The 17,655-nt window shown below is 32.2% G+C and overlaps 2 protein-coding genes across 7 annotated transcripts; one reads left to right on the top strand and one right to left on the bottom strand.

Annotated features, from left to right (window-relative positions):
* Positions 1-2,817: 2,817 nt before the first annotated feature.
* On the top strand, positions 2,818-9,422 carry LOC141666464 (mitochondrial carrier protein MTM1-like). Of its 6 annotated transcripts, none has more exons than XM_074472492.1 (10): positions 2,818-3,245; positions 4,090-4,164; positions 4,572-4,688; positions 5,075-5,134; positions 5,262-5,432; positions 7,240-7,339; positions 7,916-8,010; positions 8,105-8,254; positions 8,840-8,898; positions 9,074-9,422. In XM_074472492.1, the coding sequence occupies exons 1-10, from the start codon at positions 3,087-3,089 to the stop codon at positions 9,219-9,221; spliced, it is 1,134 nt and encodes a 377-aa protein (XP_074328593.1). In that variant the 5' UTR covers positions 2,818-3,086; the 3' UTR covers positions 9,222-9,422. The 6 variants fall into 6 exon arrangements, with proteins under 6 accessions (XP_074328593.1, XP_074328595.1, XP_074328594.1 ...); XM_074472494.1 differs by having other exon boundaries at positions 8,844-8,898; positions 9,074-9,212; XM_074472497.1 differs by having other exon boundaries at positions 3,106-3,245; positions 4,615-4,688.
* A 2,588-nt stretch (positions 9,423-12,010) lies between these two features.
* On the bottom strand, positions 12,011-13,905 carry LOC141663660 (arabinogalactan protein 16-like). Its single transcript, XM_074469450.1, has 2 exons — positions 13,597-13,905; positions 12,011-12,351 (listed from the first exon to the last, which is right to left on the bottom strand). The coding sequence occupies exons 1-2, from the start codon at positions 13,700-13,702 to the stop codon at positions 12,251-12,253; spliced, it is 207 nt and encodes a 68-aa protein (XP_074325551.1). The 5' UTR covers positions 13,703-13,905; the 3' UTR covers positions 12,011-12,250.
* Positions 13,906-17,655: the final 3,750 nt, after the last annotated feature.

Genomic DNA, 17,655 nt, shown 5'->3' on the forward strand with positions numbered 1-17,655 from the left:
TAGTCCTGATTAACCGAACTCGGCGCAATCTGGACTGGGGCCAAGAAAATCTCAACTCCCGATAAGGACAACCACCTTAGTCCTGATTCGCCGAACTCGGCGCAATACGGACTGGGGGCCAAGAAAAGTTCGACTCCTGACAAGGACAACCACCTTAGTCCTGATCAGCCGAACTCAGCGCAATTCGGACTGGGGGGCAAGAAAAGCTCAACTCCGGACAAGGACAACCACCTTAGTCCTGATTCGCCGAACTCAACGCAATCCGAAATGGGGGGCAAGAAAAGCTCAACTCCTTCCAACAAAATAATAAAAAGCTCATGTTCTACAAATAAACCAAAATTCACTCCCCCATCCATAAAATCTGTATAAGGGAGTGGGGGGGCACATGATAGTACATATGGCTCCTGGTAGGTCGACTCCTAAGCTCCTAACTCCATACAGCTCCTGGAAGGCCTACTTCTAGGCTCCTAACTCCATACAGCTCCTGGTAGGGCTACTCCTAAGCTCCTAACTCCATACAGCTCCTGAGAGGCCTACTCCTAGGCTCCTAACTCCACGCAGCTCCTGGAAGGAGTAGTCCCGCACACTACCACTCCTAACTAGCTCAGTCCCGCAAGCAAAACCTTGATAAACCCCAGCACGTGAGACGTTGGCCCAAGCACGTGACGGGGACAACTGTCACACATCAATTATGGGAATAATCAGGGCACGTGTCAGAGGATCCTCAGAACATTCCTCGACCAGTCCCGCGCTGACACGTGTAAAGCATCCACTCCCGCCAGGTATCCTCCGCTCCCAGAACCAATGGCTACGATTCAAAGGTACCAACCCCAAAACCCTATCATTGGGCTATAAATAGCCCAAGAAGGTGAGGTTTTGGGGTTAATCATTCTTTCACACTCATATACACACGCAACAACCTTACATTCATATTCATCTCCATCTTCCCAAAAAGCTAGTTCTTACTTTCACGCCGGAGGCGCCGCGGGACTCCAACCCCCCTTCCGGTGTTGTTTTGTAGGAACCCAACCACAGCTACACCTCTACAGCGGAGAAGGATCCAGGACGCCGTCGAAGGAGCAGCCCCGCCACCAGGAGTTATCAGGTATGGTCACGGTAATATTACATATACCAATTGACCATGCCCTTACCCTTAAAGTATGGAGACTGTTTTCGTAATTACCCCCGATTTAGTCAGTAAAATACTATGTGACAAATATTACATGTTACATATAATATTTAATGCATAAAATATGATAAAGATATAGTACTTGAGCCCATGTCATTCTTCACACGAGACTTATCTTAAATGTATACCTTTTCCCGTAAAAATAACCCCAATGTTTAAAACATTATTATATGACGAAATTCTTGAATCCGGAACGTGTTCGGTCATGTTGAACTTGCAACCCCAATGTCTGAGATATTCTTGTATGACGAAATCCTTGAATCTATAATTTGTTTTATTATGTTATGCTTGACCATTTCTGGATTGATTTCCATAAAATTGAAAGTTCCAAAATTACAAACCTAAAACCGTGAAAGCAGAATCAAGAACTGTTGATAATGATAATTGTCGGGTAATGAAGATGGTAATCCGTATAAATGCACAAACCAAAAATCAAACCCTTTAACTCATGTATAGAATGTGAAACCAAGTTTAATAAATAGTAAATGATGCATATGGTAATATAAGGATTGAGATCTGAAATAAAATTAATTGTGATTGGGAAAAAATCAAAGAGGAGTAGTAACCGTCACAGAGTTATATGAAAATCTATGTAATGTAAGAAAATTATAAGAAAATAAAAATTAGGGGCGTTCACTAATTGATTTGGACAAAATTTTCATTTTTTCCGAATCGAATCATTATAACCGGCTTTCTAAAAGTGAGAACTAAAGAAGACCAATTCAATGCCAAGACCAAACCAAACTAGACAATAAAATAATGGATTGATTTGGTTCTGAACCACGTTTTGAACTTAATCATTTACTTTTCTTTTATTTTGTTAAACTTACAACAAAAAATGATTTAAGTAAATAAAACATAAAACTTAGCCATTATTATATAGTACATATAAGTACATAATTATAGATATTTATTTTACATATTAAATTCATATACTTTAATTTAATTCAAATAAATATGAAATAAATTAATTACCAACTACTTTTTCTAAAATAAGAGAAAAAAATATAAAAAAAATATTTAAGAAAAATTTAGAAAATGAAAGCAAAAAGGGGCTTCCCTTTTTGTGCATATATATATAGTCTTACTCCAATACAAACTAAATTAAAATACAAACTACAAACTACACCTCCCACACACAACTACACATAATTCCCTCCATTTTTAATTGAATTTTTTCCCGTCAATAGTGAACTCTTTTTAAAATCTAACTTCACTATATTTTTCTACATCATCCAACAATCAGTATGAATACTATATTTGATATGTTTCGACGATAAATCACTAATTATGTCTACGAGAATCACTAAAAATACTGGTTCTGGAATTGGTACTGATTTTAGTTTACTGATTCATGTAAGCTTAAATACTGATTTGTCGTCAAAATATAGCAAATATGCTATGCAAATCGATGAGTGGGAGATGAATAAAAATACGGTGAAATTATTTTTTTAAAAAAACTAACCAACTAAAGGAAAAAATAAAATTAAAAATAAAGAGAAAAATGATTAAACATGTGGGTCTCGTTGATTTGTAATTTATATTTTAATATTTATTTGTACGTGAGCACTTGTCTATATATATATATATATGCAAGTTGCACAGCTGTCAGCACCTCCTATTGTTTAGCGCCCTTAGTTCCACGCCACGAATCAATCAACACACCCGCCTCTTCCTTCATGCATTCATACACACACATACATACATGTATATGTATATTTCTCCTTCTCTGACATGATAGATTGTTCCCATTAAACAAATTATTTTCACAACAGTTCGAATTTATTCCCCAATTTCTGATTCTTTTAACAGAAAGGAACGGCCGAGCCCATAATCTTCATCAAAAATGTATTATCACACGCATTAGTTAATTACAAACAATTAAATTAATACGGAGATGAATAATAAAGAGGAGAAGCCACACGATTTGAATTCTTCATTTCAACTTAATATAATAGCTAGAGATGTTACTTTAGGTTTTGGTGAGAGAGCTTTCTCTGCCGCCGGCGCCGCCGTTCTCTCCGCCGTCCTCGTTAATCCTCTCGACGTCGCTAAGGTTTATTCACTCGTTTCTCCTCCGTATTTATACTTTTATGTGTGAATTTTCACCTTTTTTTTTAGTTTTTCGTGTTTAATTTAATACGTTTCGGTTGTTAGACATTTTTTGTTTATTTTATAAATTTGCTTGCAAATAAATTTAGATGATTCATTACAACTGTGTTTAGAAGATGAGGTGTATTGTTGATTTCACTTCTCGCAATAAGTATCGAAAGTAATATTCTGCCGGAGCTGTAATATGTATAGAATTTTGCTATTAGAATGAATTGTTGAAGTACATTTTGACGTTTTTAGAATCTGCTTTACTGGCCTATAAATTAACGAGAAGAGATTGCCCCATATGATTAAATCTGATTGTATTTGCTTGGAGAGAGGTATGGTTGGAGTTAATTACGTAATGCAATATAAGTACTTGATTAGTATTGTGTTACCAAGCTTATTGTCAAGTATCGGAGGCATTTACTGACTCGTAGTCGTTGTTGGTATCAGATTTTGTGTTATTCAAGCTTCATTTTTGTAAGAACTATCAAAGCAAATTTAGGTGTAAGTTATGAACACACAGTTATTCTGCTGGCATATTTATTAGAATCTGGTTGTTGATAGGACTCAAATTTCATCACTTCCATTCCTTCCTTCCCTCCCTACCTACTTGTTTGCTGTCAATATGAATTAGGATCTTTTTCCTAACTTGTAAACTTGGCTTGGTTTAAACATGAATGTTACAAGTGTTCCTATATTTATGCCATATCTGAAACTTTCTTGGCTATTACAGATTAAATCTGTCTAATCTGTACAGGTGCTAATGAGTATTTGGTAATTGTTTTTATTGTCTTACGGATCAGACTAGGTTGCAAGCGCAGGCAGCTGGCGTTCCTTATCATGATCTATGTCGTACATCATGTTTCGAATCGAACACAGTATGTTTCCAACAGGGACCTGCTCTGCCTAAATGCTATTTTACATTTTGTGAGAAGTGTGAACACGAATGTTTTCCACTGATTGGTCATAATCTATATATTCACATCATACATTATGAGAACAGCGTATGAGTTCTTCATCCAAATCTATTTAAAAACCTCCTGTCTGAATACACTGTGAAACCAGCCTGTGCAAAAATTGGTTCATTTCTGCTCTGTGGTACACATGTATGCAAACATGGACTTGAATTTCCCATTTTCTTAAGCTAATGCACATTTTAATGTCTCAAAACTAAAATTAGCATCTGTCAGCTTAAAGCATGAATCTGTATAAATTGCCTTGAGCATAGAAGTAAATTACCATTTTATTTCTAAAATCCATGCGGATCTCGATTTCGGTCTTTTAGATGTTTCCGGATATGAGATCTTCCACGTCATGCACTCGTGCAGTTACTGGATCTGTATCAGAGTGTGTTTTGCGATATAAAGGAACATTCGACGTCTTCTACAAAGTTGCACAACAGGTTTGTACAAGTGATGATATTAGTATAAAGTTAATGAATCTAGCGACCAGACCAGTAAAAATTTTGTTGAAATTATGATTGAGCGCCAGTAAAAACTTTGTTGAAATTATGATTGAACCAAGGGATTGATGTACTTCTTTGATTTAATGATTATGGCATACGCTATGTTATTTGCAGTGACAAAATCACTTGGTAGATCCTTGAAAGCATTATATTTATATGTTAAAATGTGTATTTAAAATTATCAATATCAATAGTACTACAGCCATGAATTTATATGTATTACCCAGCCAAAAGTGAAATTGTTCTTGTGTGAATTATTTAATCCTTAGTCTGTTAATAGCAAACAGTATCCATTGGTATCTGGTGTATGTTGGTTCTTGTAGGAAGGTATTGCGAGGCTATGGAGAGGCACATGTGCAAGTCTAGCATTAGCTGTTCCAACAGTAAGTCTTTCTCCATGATGATGTCAGTGTTCAAGTCTCACTGCTCTTTCTTTGTTTAAAACCACATGAGCCAAATGAGTATTTTTAGCTTAATATAAGATTTGTGGTACTAATTGCTTCCTATTAGGTAGGCATATATTTACCTTGTTATGATATTTTCCGCAACTCTTTGGAAGAGTTCACATCAAGCAATACCCCAAGTCTGACACCATATGTCCCGTTAGCAGCAGGGGCAGTTGCACGATCGCTAGCTTGTATTACTTGTTATCCTATTGAACTTGCAAGAACAAGGATGCAGGTATTACATGTTTGTATTAATATTATACGCACAGAAGTACTTTTTGTTTTTCATTTATCATTGTGGTTCTTTTTGCATCTTAAATTTGTTCAATTGTCTTTCTGCACCTAGTGTACATATTTTTTTCTACAACTATTCTTGGTTATGATTTACATGATGCATTCTCTGAATTAGCAAAGTGCAACTCATAATAGATGGTGAGTTTCTCCCTAAATGTAATTAAAGGCCTAAGCCGTATCTTGTAACCTGCAACATGCTTGTAGAACAACTACATTCTAGTGTGCCACTGAACAAATAATTAAATTTTTGTGATGTTTATGTATCCTTTAAACAACCTTAGAAAATTGATTATTTGGCTTATAGCCTAGTAGATACTCTCCTATTGGTGATGAAAGGTTGAGGGTTCGAGCTTCAGTGGGGGCATGAGTGCGTGTATTTAATTTTCAGCAATCGACCATAACCAAAACATATTCAGAAAATTGCATATGATGTTAAGTAGTGATGTCGTAAAGAGACTAAAAAAAGTAAGGGATAACTTAATATGAAGAACAAGGAAAACACAAGTTGGATTAATCAACTCAGCAAAAATAAAAGTTGGATCAATTAAATACAAAGACTCCATTACCCCGAGGTTTGTTTTACCACCAAAATAGACGAGAAATGTATTAATCGTATAAAAGATAGGATTTTTTTGTAATGCTCAACAATAAAGCATTAACAATTTTTTCAGGGATTAGGTAACTTGTACATGATTTAGATTCTAATAATTAAAAAACCCGATGACGAAGATATAACAAAATATGTAGGACACAAATTGCGATTACAGTATTTTAGGAAAGGTAACAATGAACAACTATGAAAGAATAAATTTTGGTGAATGGACCCTGAAAATATCAATATTCAAGGATCTACAAATATGGGAATACTTGAGATGTCTCTTTGATATCAACCCAGAAAATGAAGATAGTGAGCATGTGTTAATAATTTCCACCGGAAGTGTGTTGATAGTAACTCGATAAGTCATATATTCAATAATTAAAGCGCCATTTTGATACGAGCATGATGCATGAATCAAGTCCTAATTAAATAACCTAACCGATCAACGCAAATAAACGCACACATGTAATATTAGATATCTGGAGCCCATATATAAAACATATGCATCAATATCTCATATATTAGATATAGCTAAATTGATTAGTAGATTATATAAAATATCTTTTATATTAAGGCATATAATAAATGTTCACTCGTGTTACCCATTAAGGGAGATGACTGTAAAATATTACTCCTGTATATCCGAGTCCATAATTAAGAGGTTGTGTAAGTAACTGACTTTTCGATACCAGTATCTTTTGCAAGCTGCTAAGAACATTTGGTCTACTAATGAATTGGCAGTATATAGCTTTCAATATGTCCCTTCTACAATGTGTCATTTGATTTTAAAGTGGAAGCATAAAGTGGAACAACCTTGTAACTGACTAGTGTTGTTTAATTTTTTGAATGGTCAAGGAGGGAGTACTTGTTAGTAGTTGGCAATAATCAGTTTTTGAACAAGATGTAAAAACCGGAGGGAAGATTACTGTTGCTATATTTTCACAATTCAGTTGCGCTAGTGTCTTTTGTTGAACCTTCCTATTTTGTTCTGAAATTTCATGGAAGTATAGTAGTAAACTGTATCGCCAGAAACTTATTTTTCAATAAGAGTCCTTTCCGCAACAAGATAATTGAGACATAATTCTCTGTGGGATTTGCTTTATTTCTGGTACATCCTGTCATATCTCACATGCTTTTGTTTTTGCGGCAGGCATTTAAAGACACTCAAGCTGGTGTGAAGCCTCCTGGGGTGTGGAAGACATTAGTTGGGGTGATCTCTGAAGTCAGAACCACAAACAACCTCCAAAGATGTAAGTTGATTTCTGGATTGGATGTAGATAGATATGTAGTACAGTATAGGGATGTGTGTGTATTGGAGGAGTACACCCCGTGGTAATATTATTTCATGTAAAATGTATTGTTAAAATAGTGATTTGCATCTAATCTGTCTTTGTTTGAAGTGTAGAAGTAAATAAGTAATTCGTTTTTGTAATGTTTGTGCCAACTAATTTGGATCCATAGAAAAAATTAGTGGTTAGTGGTAAATAATTTTTTTTGTCCCAGTAACATGCATTCATAACAAAAGTATGGCGACTCATCATACGAAAAACCTTAAATACATATATCATGTATCATCAATATATTTTTATAAAATGTTTCCTTTTCATTGGACTGATTTGATGATTGTTCACTTTTGAGCCCTCGACATTTTTTCTTCAAATCGGTGTGTTGATAGTACAGATTATATATTACGACTATCTTTCCGTGGGTGAGGATCCGCCATATTAGTTAATGCGATCCACATTTTAGGTATTTGCTTATAATTATCTCGTTCTCATCTTTTAGTTATCATACTGAATAATTTGCTGTATGACTTTGGTTTCTAGCACTACAAAATTACCGCTTCTTATGGACTGGTCTTGGGGCTCAGATTGCACGTGATGTTCCCTTTTCTGCAATTTGCTGGTCAACCCTTGAGCCTGTAAGACATCAATCTCAACTGAAGTCAGTAGTAAATCTTGACATGAAATAATGTTTCAATTGAGCATATGAAGCCAATTGTATGCTTGTATCAGCTCAGGAGACAGATTATAGGCCTGGTAGGTGAACAAACAAGCATAGCGACAATCCTTGCAGCAAACTTTTCTGCTGGTTTTGTTGCAGGAAGTATTGCAGCTTTTGTCACATGTCCTCTGGATGTCGCAAAGACCCGACGACAGATTGAGGTGATTCTTCCAATCAATTATATTTCGAACTGTCTGCCTTAGTATTGTTTTGCTTTATTTCTTTTACCCCCAGTATGCCAAAACAGCCTGTGGTCAGAAGAATAATGAAATTTGGTGGGCAGACCTTAAAAATAAAATGAGGGTGAGGTATGTTACTTTAATATGAGTTGCATGCTGTGCGGCATTGGTTGATCATGACTATAAGATGAAGGATGTCTCAAACATTGATCGAGTAGCTACCTCTGTCCGGGAAAGAGATATTACATGATACTACGTATTGTGTCCCTTGTGCCCATGCCTCACATGATTATGATAATGAATTAAATCTCACTCGTCACTTTATAGAAGGATTTTTTTTTACACAAGTACAGGTTTAAGGTTTGCGCTAAGCCTGCTGAGCATGAGAATATATTGAAAACTAATGTTGGCTTAATAATAAGCAACAGTTATGTCCAAGGACTTGAGCTCTCATGTGATTTTTGAGATTTTGTTTGGTTAAATAAACTAAGAGCACAAGTTGTTAATATCACTCTTAGTATCGATATCCTTGTGCTTTCTGCTTGCTAATGTGGGTTTCGTTTGTAGAAAGATTCTTCTCGAGCATTAAAGATGACCACGAAACATACATTGGTTGAGATGTGGAGGTTGGTGGCACTTCCTTACAACTGTAGTAAAACTTATAAATTTGTCGATTTAGTTTTAGTGGGTTTGTCAATAAGTTGCAGTTGCTTATTATGTAGAAAATATTGAATTGTTATTCCCATATAACATGCAACTATTGAAAAATGAAAATTGCTTATATATTTTTTTCTTGGACAGTGATGGAGGGATTAAGGGACTTTTTGCTGGTGTTGGTCCTCGTGTTGCTCGCACTGGTCCTTCTGTTGGAATTGTAGTTACTTTTTATGAAGTTGTTAAATATGCTTTACTTCAAAGAAGTTGGTCAAGAGACGGAGACAATTTATAGCAAAACAGAGCCAGAAGGCTATATGTACATTGTATGCCTCAGGATTACATCCTTGCAAATTATGGAGGATCCTCGCAATTTTGGGGTGTCTACCGGAAATGTGATCATTTGCATGTGATTGCTAGAAGAATAAATAGAGTAACTGACACGATATAATTCTCATATTAAATGTGACCGCCACTGGGGATGGTGGAATAACTAGGTGATGTGCAATATTTTTGTTAATTTTTTTTACAGAGCCCATTAGTGTAGATAAGGGGTGTATAGAAGAATTGCGGTTGACCACATTGAACCGCTCGTAACCGAAAATATTTTGTGGATAATTGCAAAACCTGGATTAGTTGCAGATTTAATTTCTAATAATCGCTTATTCGCTATTTGGATACAGTTTTAAAATTTTAAAAATCACAAAATCGTCAAACGCAAACCGCTACATATATTTATAATAAAATATATTTTTAAAAATATATTTAATATCATATAAATTAATATGTAAACACATGTATTTATTTTAAAAAATATTATTATTTAATATTCTAAAATTAACATATTTAACATATATTTATTAATACTTAATTGTTATGACTTGAAGTCCAATAGTCCAATACCTATCCTCCACTTCGGTCTAGTCCCGGTGTGCAGAGATAAATGCATCATATTATCCCTATTCTAATTTCTTGCATTCACAACTTTCTTGCATTATATTATCCCTATTCTATTTGTGTTTGTGTGTCTGATTTTCTAAAATTTTGCTCACACCCAAATGCCAAATGGGATACTTTAGTTGCTCTTAATTATATTTTTTGCAAATTATTAATAGTTAACCGCAACCACGTTGAAAATCACATTCAATCACATTTGTGAATGAAAATTTTCTAAAATCACTTTTTGCGGTTTGATTCGATTTTTACTCTAAAATCGATCCGATTCAAATCGTGTACAATCCCTAATCACCCCCAATGTAGATGGGACAAATGTTCGAGGATAGTAGCGGATATGCTAAAACTTTATAATACTGCACTACTGCCACAGTTGTTTCAAGACCAACTAGCCTAGGATTCAACATACACTTGAAGGATAATTAATTGTACAGAGTATTGTTAGTTTGATGATAATAGATTTTACAAAACCCAGTGTAGAAAATCATATGACAGTTGCCGTTGGACCGGTCAATTGCGTTTTTGTATATTTACATGGAAAATTGTTGCACGAAATGAAAATACAGGTCATCTTTTTGCACACATGTTGATGTTCATGTACTTTTTGCATACACTAAATTGTAATATTAATTGTATCCAACTTGAATGAAAACATATTAGTAGAGTATAATCTTATTTAATGCACATGATATTTATTCATACACAATTACTTAAAAATTTGTTTACATATATTTTATATAAAATATATTTATTACATAATAAATATAGATAATTCGTGTATTTTTTATCTGTTGTGTATCCAAAAGTTGAATCCTACTAATCTATATTATTGTATCGGCTATCAAACATAAAAGTCATGCTAGTAATTTTGGGATTGCATGTACCAAGTAGGCAAGGACCCGTATAACCCTGTTTAAAAAGAAAAAAAGGCAACAAATATCACTTTTAGGGAGAGTGATCTTTAAGGTGACCTTTTAAAAAAATGGCCTCAAATATCACTCTAAAACTCAGTTTCAAATAATATTTTGGTTAAATATAAAAACGGAACAACGTTCCATATTTTTCAACAAACTTATTTTTTTTATCTTTAACTTATTTCATGATTTTAAGTCAAACGACCCTAAATAATACTTGATATTACGTTTTTAACAATAAAACACAACTTAAAAATATGTTTTTAATTATTTTTAATTAATAATTTTTATATTCATATCTTTTTATTGGCTTTCAAAATCTTTAAAATTTAAAATAATTTTTTTAAAATTCAATCGTGGATCATAATTTAACAATTTTTAACATTTTAGGATTCATCAATGTCTTTTATGTTTTAGAATTATTAAAAAATAAATTAATAAAGCGTACCCCTAAACCCGAGAGCCTAAACCATAATTTATTCCAAGGTATGCGAACCGAACTCTAATTATTAATTGTTTTTAATATTTTAGGATTCACTAGTTCCCAATTTGGATTTTAAAAGTATTAAATTATTTATATATATAAATAAAATACGAACAAAACATCTATTAGAATAAAGTTTTGAGTTTGAAAACATAACATTATTGAGTATTTTTGATAAAAAAAAGTAAAAAAAAATAATAAAAAAATAGGAAAACGCAATTCAAGTTTGCGTTAACATTGCAGACATCAACAATGTCTAGAACTCCGTTTCTGCTTTGAATAAAATTATTTGAAATTGCATTTTTTGATTTAAAAAAATTAAGAAAATAAGAAAACGCCAAAGACAATTGCGTTTTTTATTATTCACAAAAACTGCAGGCCAAATTCCATTTTGAAATAACATTTGAGGCCATTTTTTATCAACAAAGTGACATTAAGAGTAATTTTCCTACAAATAGTGAGATTTGGAACCGACACCGTTTAAAAATAACATTACATTTCCCTAAAGTATTGTGTATATCATAATCACTCATACCCCTGTACAATTACATTTTCCAAAAATCTCGAGCATAGCATAATCACCATAACCCTTGTATAAATATAACATTACATGTTCCAAAAATCTTGAACACATTAACATATTCAGATAAAACAAGTTGCAAACTTGTCTAAATTTTATAATTATTTTACTGAGCCTTAGATTTAGTAATTTTCATACAACTGCTATCTATGAATCTTTGTAAATCACTAGATTGTCAAATCATATCAGCAGAAAAGGGACAGAATCATATCGCACAAGTGCAAACAGAAACAGGTGACTTCATGAAAGAAAATTGTACACACGCTTGGCGAAATAAACGACTGGGATCATATGGAGAACCAATTAATTAGAAAACTAAACAGTGAGCCCTAACGATAGACTTTTGTCATATTTTTATCAGAAAAACCAAAAAAAAATGCTTCCAAGATTGGTCAAAGAAAGTTGTAAGATGCATCCAAGGGATGAATGAGATATGTTAGAACTAGTGCCAAAAGCATCAGCAGGTATGCTACCCCTTGGTCAACAGAAGTTCCTGGAGAAAAAACATAATGAAGTCATAACAACAGAAATGTTGGTAAGCCTAAAAACAACTGATTTGCCACAGATTAAATTTAAAATATTCACATTCACATTTCATTCTTTTAAACTTTGTAGTTATTTATGAGAACGCCAAAACAGTTGTCAATTATGAGAATGCCAAAAAGCGTGGAAACTAAGAGGAAGAGTAGTCATAAAATAGCTCAAAAAGAATATTATTGTTCGGTGCAATCCTTCTCCGTTCTACAAGGTTGTGACATGGCGAAATTTTATTAGAAATAAAACAGGGGATCATGAAACTCCTTCGCAAAGCGGTGTAAATGTACTTAAAACATATATTAAGTTCACAGTTCATTGACATGGGAGAAAGTATAAGAAGCAACTAGCAAATGAATTCAAACACGTATTAAATGAAATTAAAATGCCTATACAGTATCATGCTGCCTCCATAGTCATAAAAAAGGTTAAACATGACTAAATGATGAATTATCCTAATAGCATCATTATATTTTGTAGCTCTCCAAGTTCTCCATAATCCCCCGAATTGTCGGTAGTTGTTCCCTATTTACCTGTTCTCATCTCTCTTTAATCTGCCCAAATGCAGTTACTTTCCCTGTGATTCTACAATTTACTATATTGCAAATTTGCAGCACACTGGTGAATGAATTTGCTACATAAATTTGAGGATGTAATATCTTCAGATATATTACCAGACTACATATAAGGTCTCAATCGCGATGTAGAAGACACACAAATTTCTGTTGCAAAAGAGCAAAGTCCTAATAGCAACTTATTTCTCACAAGGTGATGCATTTAAAAAACTCGAAAAGATAAATTGTAAAAAAAAACAGAGATAAACAAGAAGGTCCATTGGCGCAAGGCAGGCTTATAACGAGGATAAGCAGAAATTGAATCAAGGCATTGTAACAACACAAACTAGGCTTGGTAATTACATCTATAGAGATGTCAAAATGTTAATTGTAACCTTTTAATAATCTAAAACTATATCACAGAAACAGCAATATGTGTGTAAAAATTAAATTTAATATAAACGCAGCAGAAATATGCATAAACAATGAGATAACAAAATGCCAGATCTACGATGCAACATAACATTACACACAAATACACAATAGAGGGAGAGGGAGAGAGAGAGGGAGAGAGGGAGAGGGAGAGGGGGAGAGCGAGAGAGAGAGAGAGAGAGAGAGAGAGAGAGAGAGAGAGAGAGAGAGAGAAGTACCATCGCTAGCAGGAGCCGGCGCAGGAGCGAAGGGCTGAGCCAGAGCACAAGGAAACAAAACAATGGCCAACAAAGCAAATATCAAAAACCAAAAATTACTTGCCATTTTGGTATTGTATATAAAACTTGCTCAATCTCTCTCTCTCAGGAACAAACAGATCGGGGACTGGACTAGTATGTGGGAGAGAAGGTTTCCCCTAAGCTTTGTGTGTATATATATTAGAATTATTGTGTCCTGTACATCTATTTTAAAATGTACAGGCCTGGATCTTGAGTCGGACCAAACTGGGATTTAACTAAAATTCAGGCCTGGATCTTGAGTTAAATTTCTATAATTAAATAAGTTGGTATGGCCCCACTTAATTTATACTTTTTTATATATTTGTTTTTAATTTTTTTACAAAGGACAACGCTAAGAATTACACCTCAAAATTTAAATTCAAACCAATTTGGATTCAAATATCTTCAACATTGGTCAAATTTTAGTCCAAATTTGGGTCGTCGAACAATATTGTTGATCCGAATTTGGACCGAAACTATTAAAGATGGTGATCCTAAATTTCACTTTTAGAAAAAATGGTCTAAAATATCACTTCTGAAAAAAAATCCAAAATATCACTTCAAGATACTATATCGTGTAGCGTTTAGGTAAGATACCCAAAATGTTACATCGTGTAGCGTTATGCTTATTTTTTTAATGTACAAAACATGATTTTAAGTAGTGTTTTAGCACCAAAGACTACATTATGAAGCGTTTTGGCCCCAAAACACTATTTCATCTAGCGTTTTACACATATGATTTCTTTTAAAAAATATATTTTTAATCTTAAATAAAAATTTGTTAATTCCTAAAATACTAAAAAATTATTTAAATTGTTTATAAAACCCAAAGATATTTTGGTGAACCCTAAAATATTAAAAATTATTAAATAAAACTACACCCTTAAATTTTAAAATTATTTAGTCTAAAGTTTACATTTTTAGTTCCAAGGGTTTAGTTACCTAAACCCTAATTTAAATTATGGTTTAAGCTCTAGGTTTACGGTCAAAAGGCTCAAAACCCTAAATCAATGTAACATTTATTAATTTTCTTTTTAATTAATAATATTTATTAATAAGCGAAACTGTGATACTTTGGTTTCATTAATTTTTTGGTACAACAACCTTTTTATTTCGCCTTTTACGATTCATGTTATAACTCTAAGGGTATAATTTTTATCCCTTTTGATTTTTATATGACTTATAAATTCTATATGTATTATTTTTACCCGTTTTTTTTTTAATTTTATAATCCATACTTTTTATGTTTTAAAAGCGAAACCTCTTTTTAAGCGATCCTTTGGTTTCACTTATTTTTTTTATTTTAATACCTTTTGATTTCATTTTTTATAAATAATGTTATAACTCTAAGTGTATTATTTTATTCTTTTTTATTTTTATATGACTTATAATTTTATATGTATTATTTTTTCCCATTTTTTGAATTTTATAAGCCATGCTTTTTATTATTTTTATAGGTTTGAATGCTATTTTTAATTATGTTTTAAAATAAATAGGTTCATAAATTGACCCAACTAAACAGGTTTTGAAAAATATAAATCACGACCAAGTAAATAGGTCTTGTGTTTAAGTTGGAATATTTTATTTTTTTAATTTGTTGGTAGAATTCCATTTTAATAAAATGATATGGATATTATAAACACCGTATTTTGGTTTTACCCCTACAAAATAATAAAATTGTTCAAACCTTAGTATTATTACAATTCTATTTTCGTAGAACTCTAAATTATTTCATGATAAGGTAAATTGGTTTCAACTTAGTATGGCTAGGCCGTATTTTGGTTTCACCGATAAATTTCTATTTTATGTAGATTTCCATGTTATTTTTAACGAAATATAGTTTATTGGAATCATGTTATAATTATGATATTTATATTTTATGTAGAATTATTTTTCATTTTTTATTAAAATAATAAAATGAAATCCTTTAATAATGATATGGATATTATAAACACTGTATTTTGTTTTACCCCTAAAAAATAATAACATTGTTCAAACCTTATTATGATTACAATTCTATTACCGTGGAGCTCTAAATTATTTTTTTATAGGGTACTTGGTTTTATCTTAGTATAAATACGCCGTATTTTGGTTTAACCCTTATAATTTAATTTTATGTAGAGTCCTATGTTGTTTTTAACGAAATATAGATTATTGGAATTATATTATAATTACGATATTTCTATTTTCCATAGAATTCTTTTTTATTTTTTTATTAAAATAATAAAATGGAATCCTTTAGACATTGTTATTAGTAAAGGAAACCATATTTTAAGGGGTACCTTGATTTCACCCATTTACGGTTGCACGGACTTTTGGGTTTCACCCCTTTTTAAATCATACTACAGCTCTAAATATATAATTATTATTCTTTTTTGATTCATATATGACTTATAATTATATATGTGATATTTTACTCATTTTTTGATTCTTATATACCACATATTTATATTGTTTTCATATAAATGGAATCCTATATAGATTGTAATTTCTAGATTCATACCCATAAAATTCTATTTTAGCACCAAATACAAATTAATTTATACATAAAAAAAAATTTACTAGAAAAAATATGCGATCACAAATTATATAAAAACACAAATCCAGCTAACAAAAGAAATCTAATATGCAATTACTTAGTAATGTTGATTTAATATTTTGTTAAATCATTCGTCGACTGTGTTGCTCATTGCATGGCTAAAATTTCGATATAAAATATTATTTATATCTTTTCAGACAACAGAGACATAATAACGTTAAATTTGTTGTTCTAATAAGATTTGAGTTAATGAAAACTACATAAAATTTCTAAAGAAAAATTGTAATAATAGTACCATTTTATTTATTATATATTTTAATTATAATTTGTTGAGCAAGATTGAAGCTATATGTATAACTCAACAATACTGGGTTGGATAACTCAACAATACTGGGTTGCATAACTCAACATAGAATAAGGAATTTGAAATAATCTATGTTATAACAGGATCAGTACATATTGTTTATTGGGTATATGCACAAAAGGTTTTGTAAACTGCAGTGAAGAAGACGTCAATAGTGATCCGTATGAAGTTCATTAATATGTTCAGGTATCGGAGGAATAAGGTTGGAGTCGTTCGAAGCAGTTATCAGAATCAGTGTGAAGACCTCAAAGATTCCCAGTGAAGTTGGTTATATTTGGTAGAAGACTTAACAGTGGTTTGTACGAGTATAATACGAAGGCCTGAGAGCAGAACTAGTCGTCTGTGAACCAGACCCTTGCACGAGACGTCAGTGATCCGTGAAAGGAAACGAAATATTATTTTTAAGAAATACTGTGAAGTGGTTTTTGCGCTCGAGAAGATTGAAAATATTGTGAAGTGCAAAGACCCGAAGATTAGAAGGTCTGGAGATACATGTAAAAACCAGTTTTTTTTATTAAATATATATGTTTATGTAAGTCTAGTGATTTAATATATACAAGTAGTAAAAATGTTAATGTGCTTTTTTAAAAAAAAAAAGAAGAAAAAGTGTACATAATTTGAAACGTTTAGTTGTTTTCTTTACTTGGTCAAAACCTGTTACTAATAGATAAGATATGAGTTAAACTTTAAAAATACAGATATGATTTAGTTTTGAAAATAGTGGAGGGTGATACTGATAAGTACGCGTTAACTTAGGAGTACAGTATGTTAGATTTGTAAATAAATAGATGTAATTTAGTTCATTTGTTTCTTGAACATCTCTCTTCTTTCTCAGGTACTTTTCTTTTCTCTCGATTTTCTTTTCAACGTGTGTGTTTTAGGTTACTCATTGTTGTACTGTATTCATTTATGTAATGGTCAGGTTATTTTTAATTCTTAATATATGTGCTTGTAGATTTATATATTTTATTATACATTGATATTTTGTTAAATACTTAATGCTCTGTTTAAAAGCAGTCTTTAATTTTAAAGAGAATGATTTGTGAAAAGAAAAATTATGTACATGTGATATTTCTGGTTAACTCCTTTTATATGA

Source organism: Apium graveolens, chromosome 6 (genome assembly GCF_009905375.1).
Source record: "Apium graveolens cultivar Ventura chromosome 6, ASM990537v1, whole genome shotgun sequence".
NCBI classification, from domain to species: Eukaryota; Viridiplantae; Streptophyta; class Magnoliopsida; order Apiales; family Apiaceae; genus Apium; species Apium graveolens.

Bases quoted from the DNA above. Each gene is read 5' to 3' on its own strand.
- LOC141666464 (XM_074472492.1), top strand. From the start codon at position 3,087: ATGAATAATAAAGAGGAGAAGCCACACGATTTGAATTCTTCATTTCAA. The intron at 3,246-4,089 runs GTTTATTCACTC...CTTACGGATCAG, and splicing joins ATCCTCTCGACGTCGCTAAG to ACTAGGTTGCAAGCGCAGGC. The intron at 4,689-5,074 runs GTTTGTACAAGT...TGGTTCTTGTAG, and splicing joins TCTACAAAGTTGCACAACAG to GAAGGTATTGCGAGGCTATG.
- LOC141663660 (XM_074469450.1), bottom strand. From the start codon at position 13,702: ATGGCAAGTAATTTTTGGTTTTTGATATTTGCTTTGTTGGCCATTGTT. The intron at 12,352-13,596 runs GTACTTCTCTCT...TTTTTTCTCCAG, and splicing joins GCCGGCTCCTGCTAGCGATG to GAACTTCTGTTGACCAAGGG.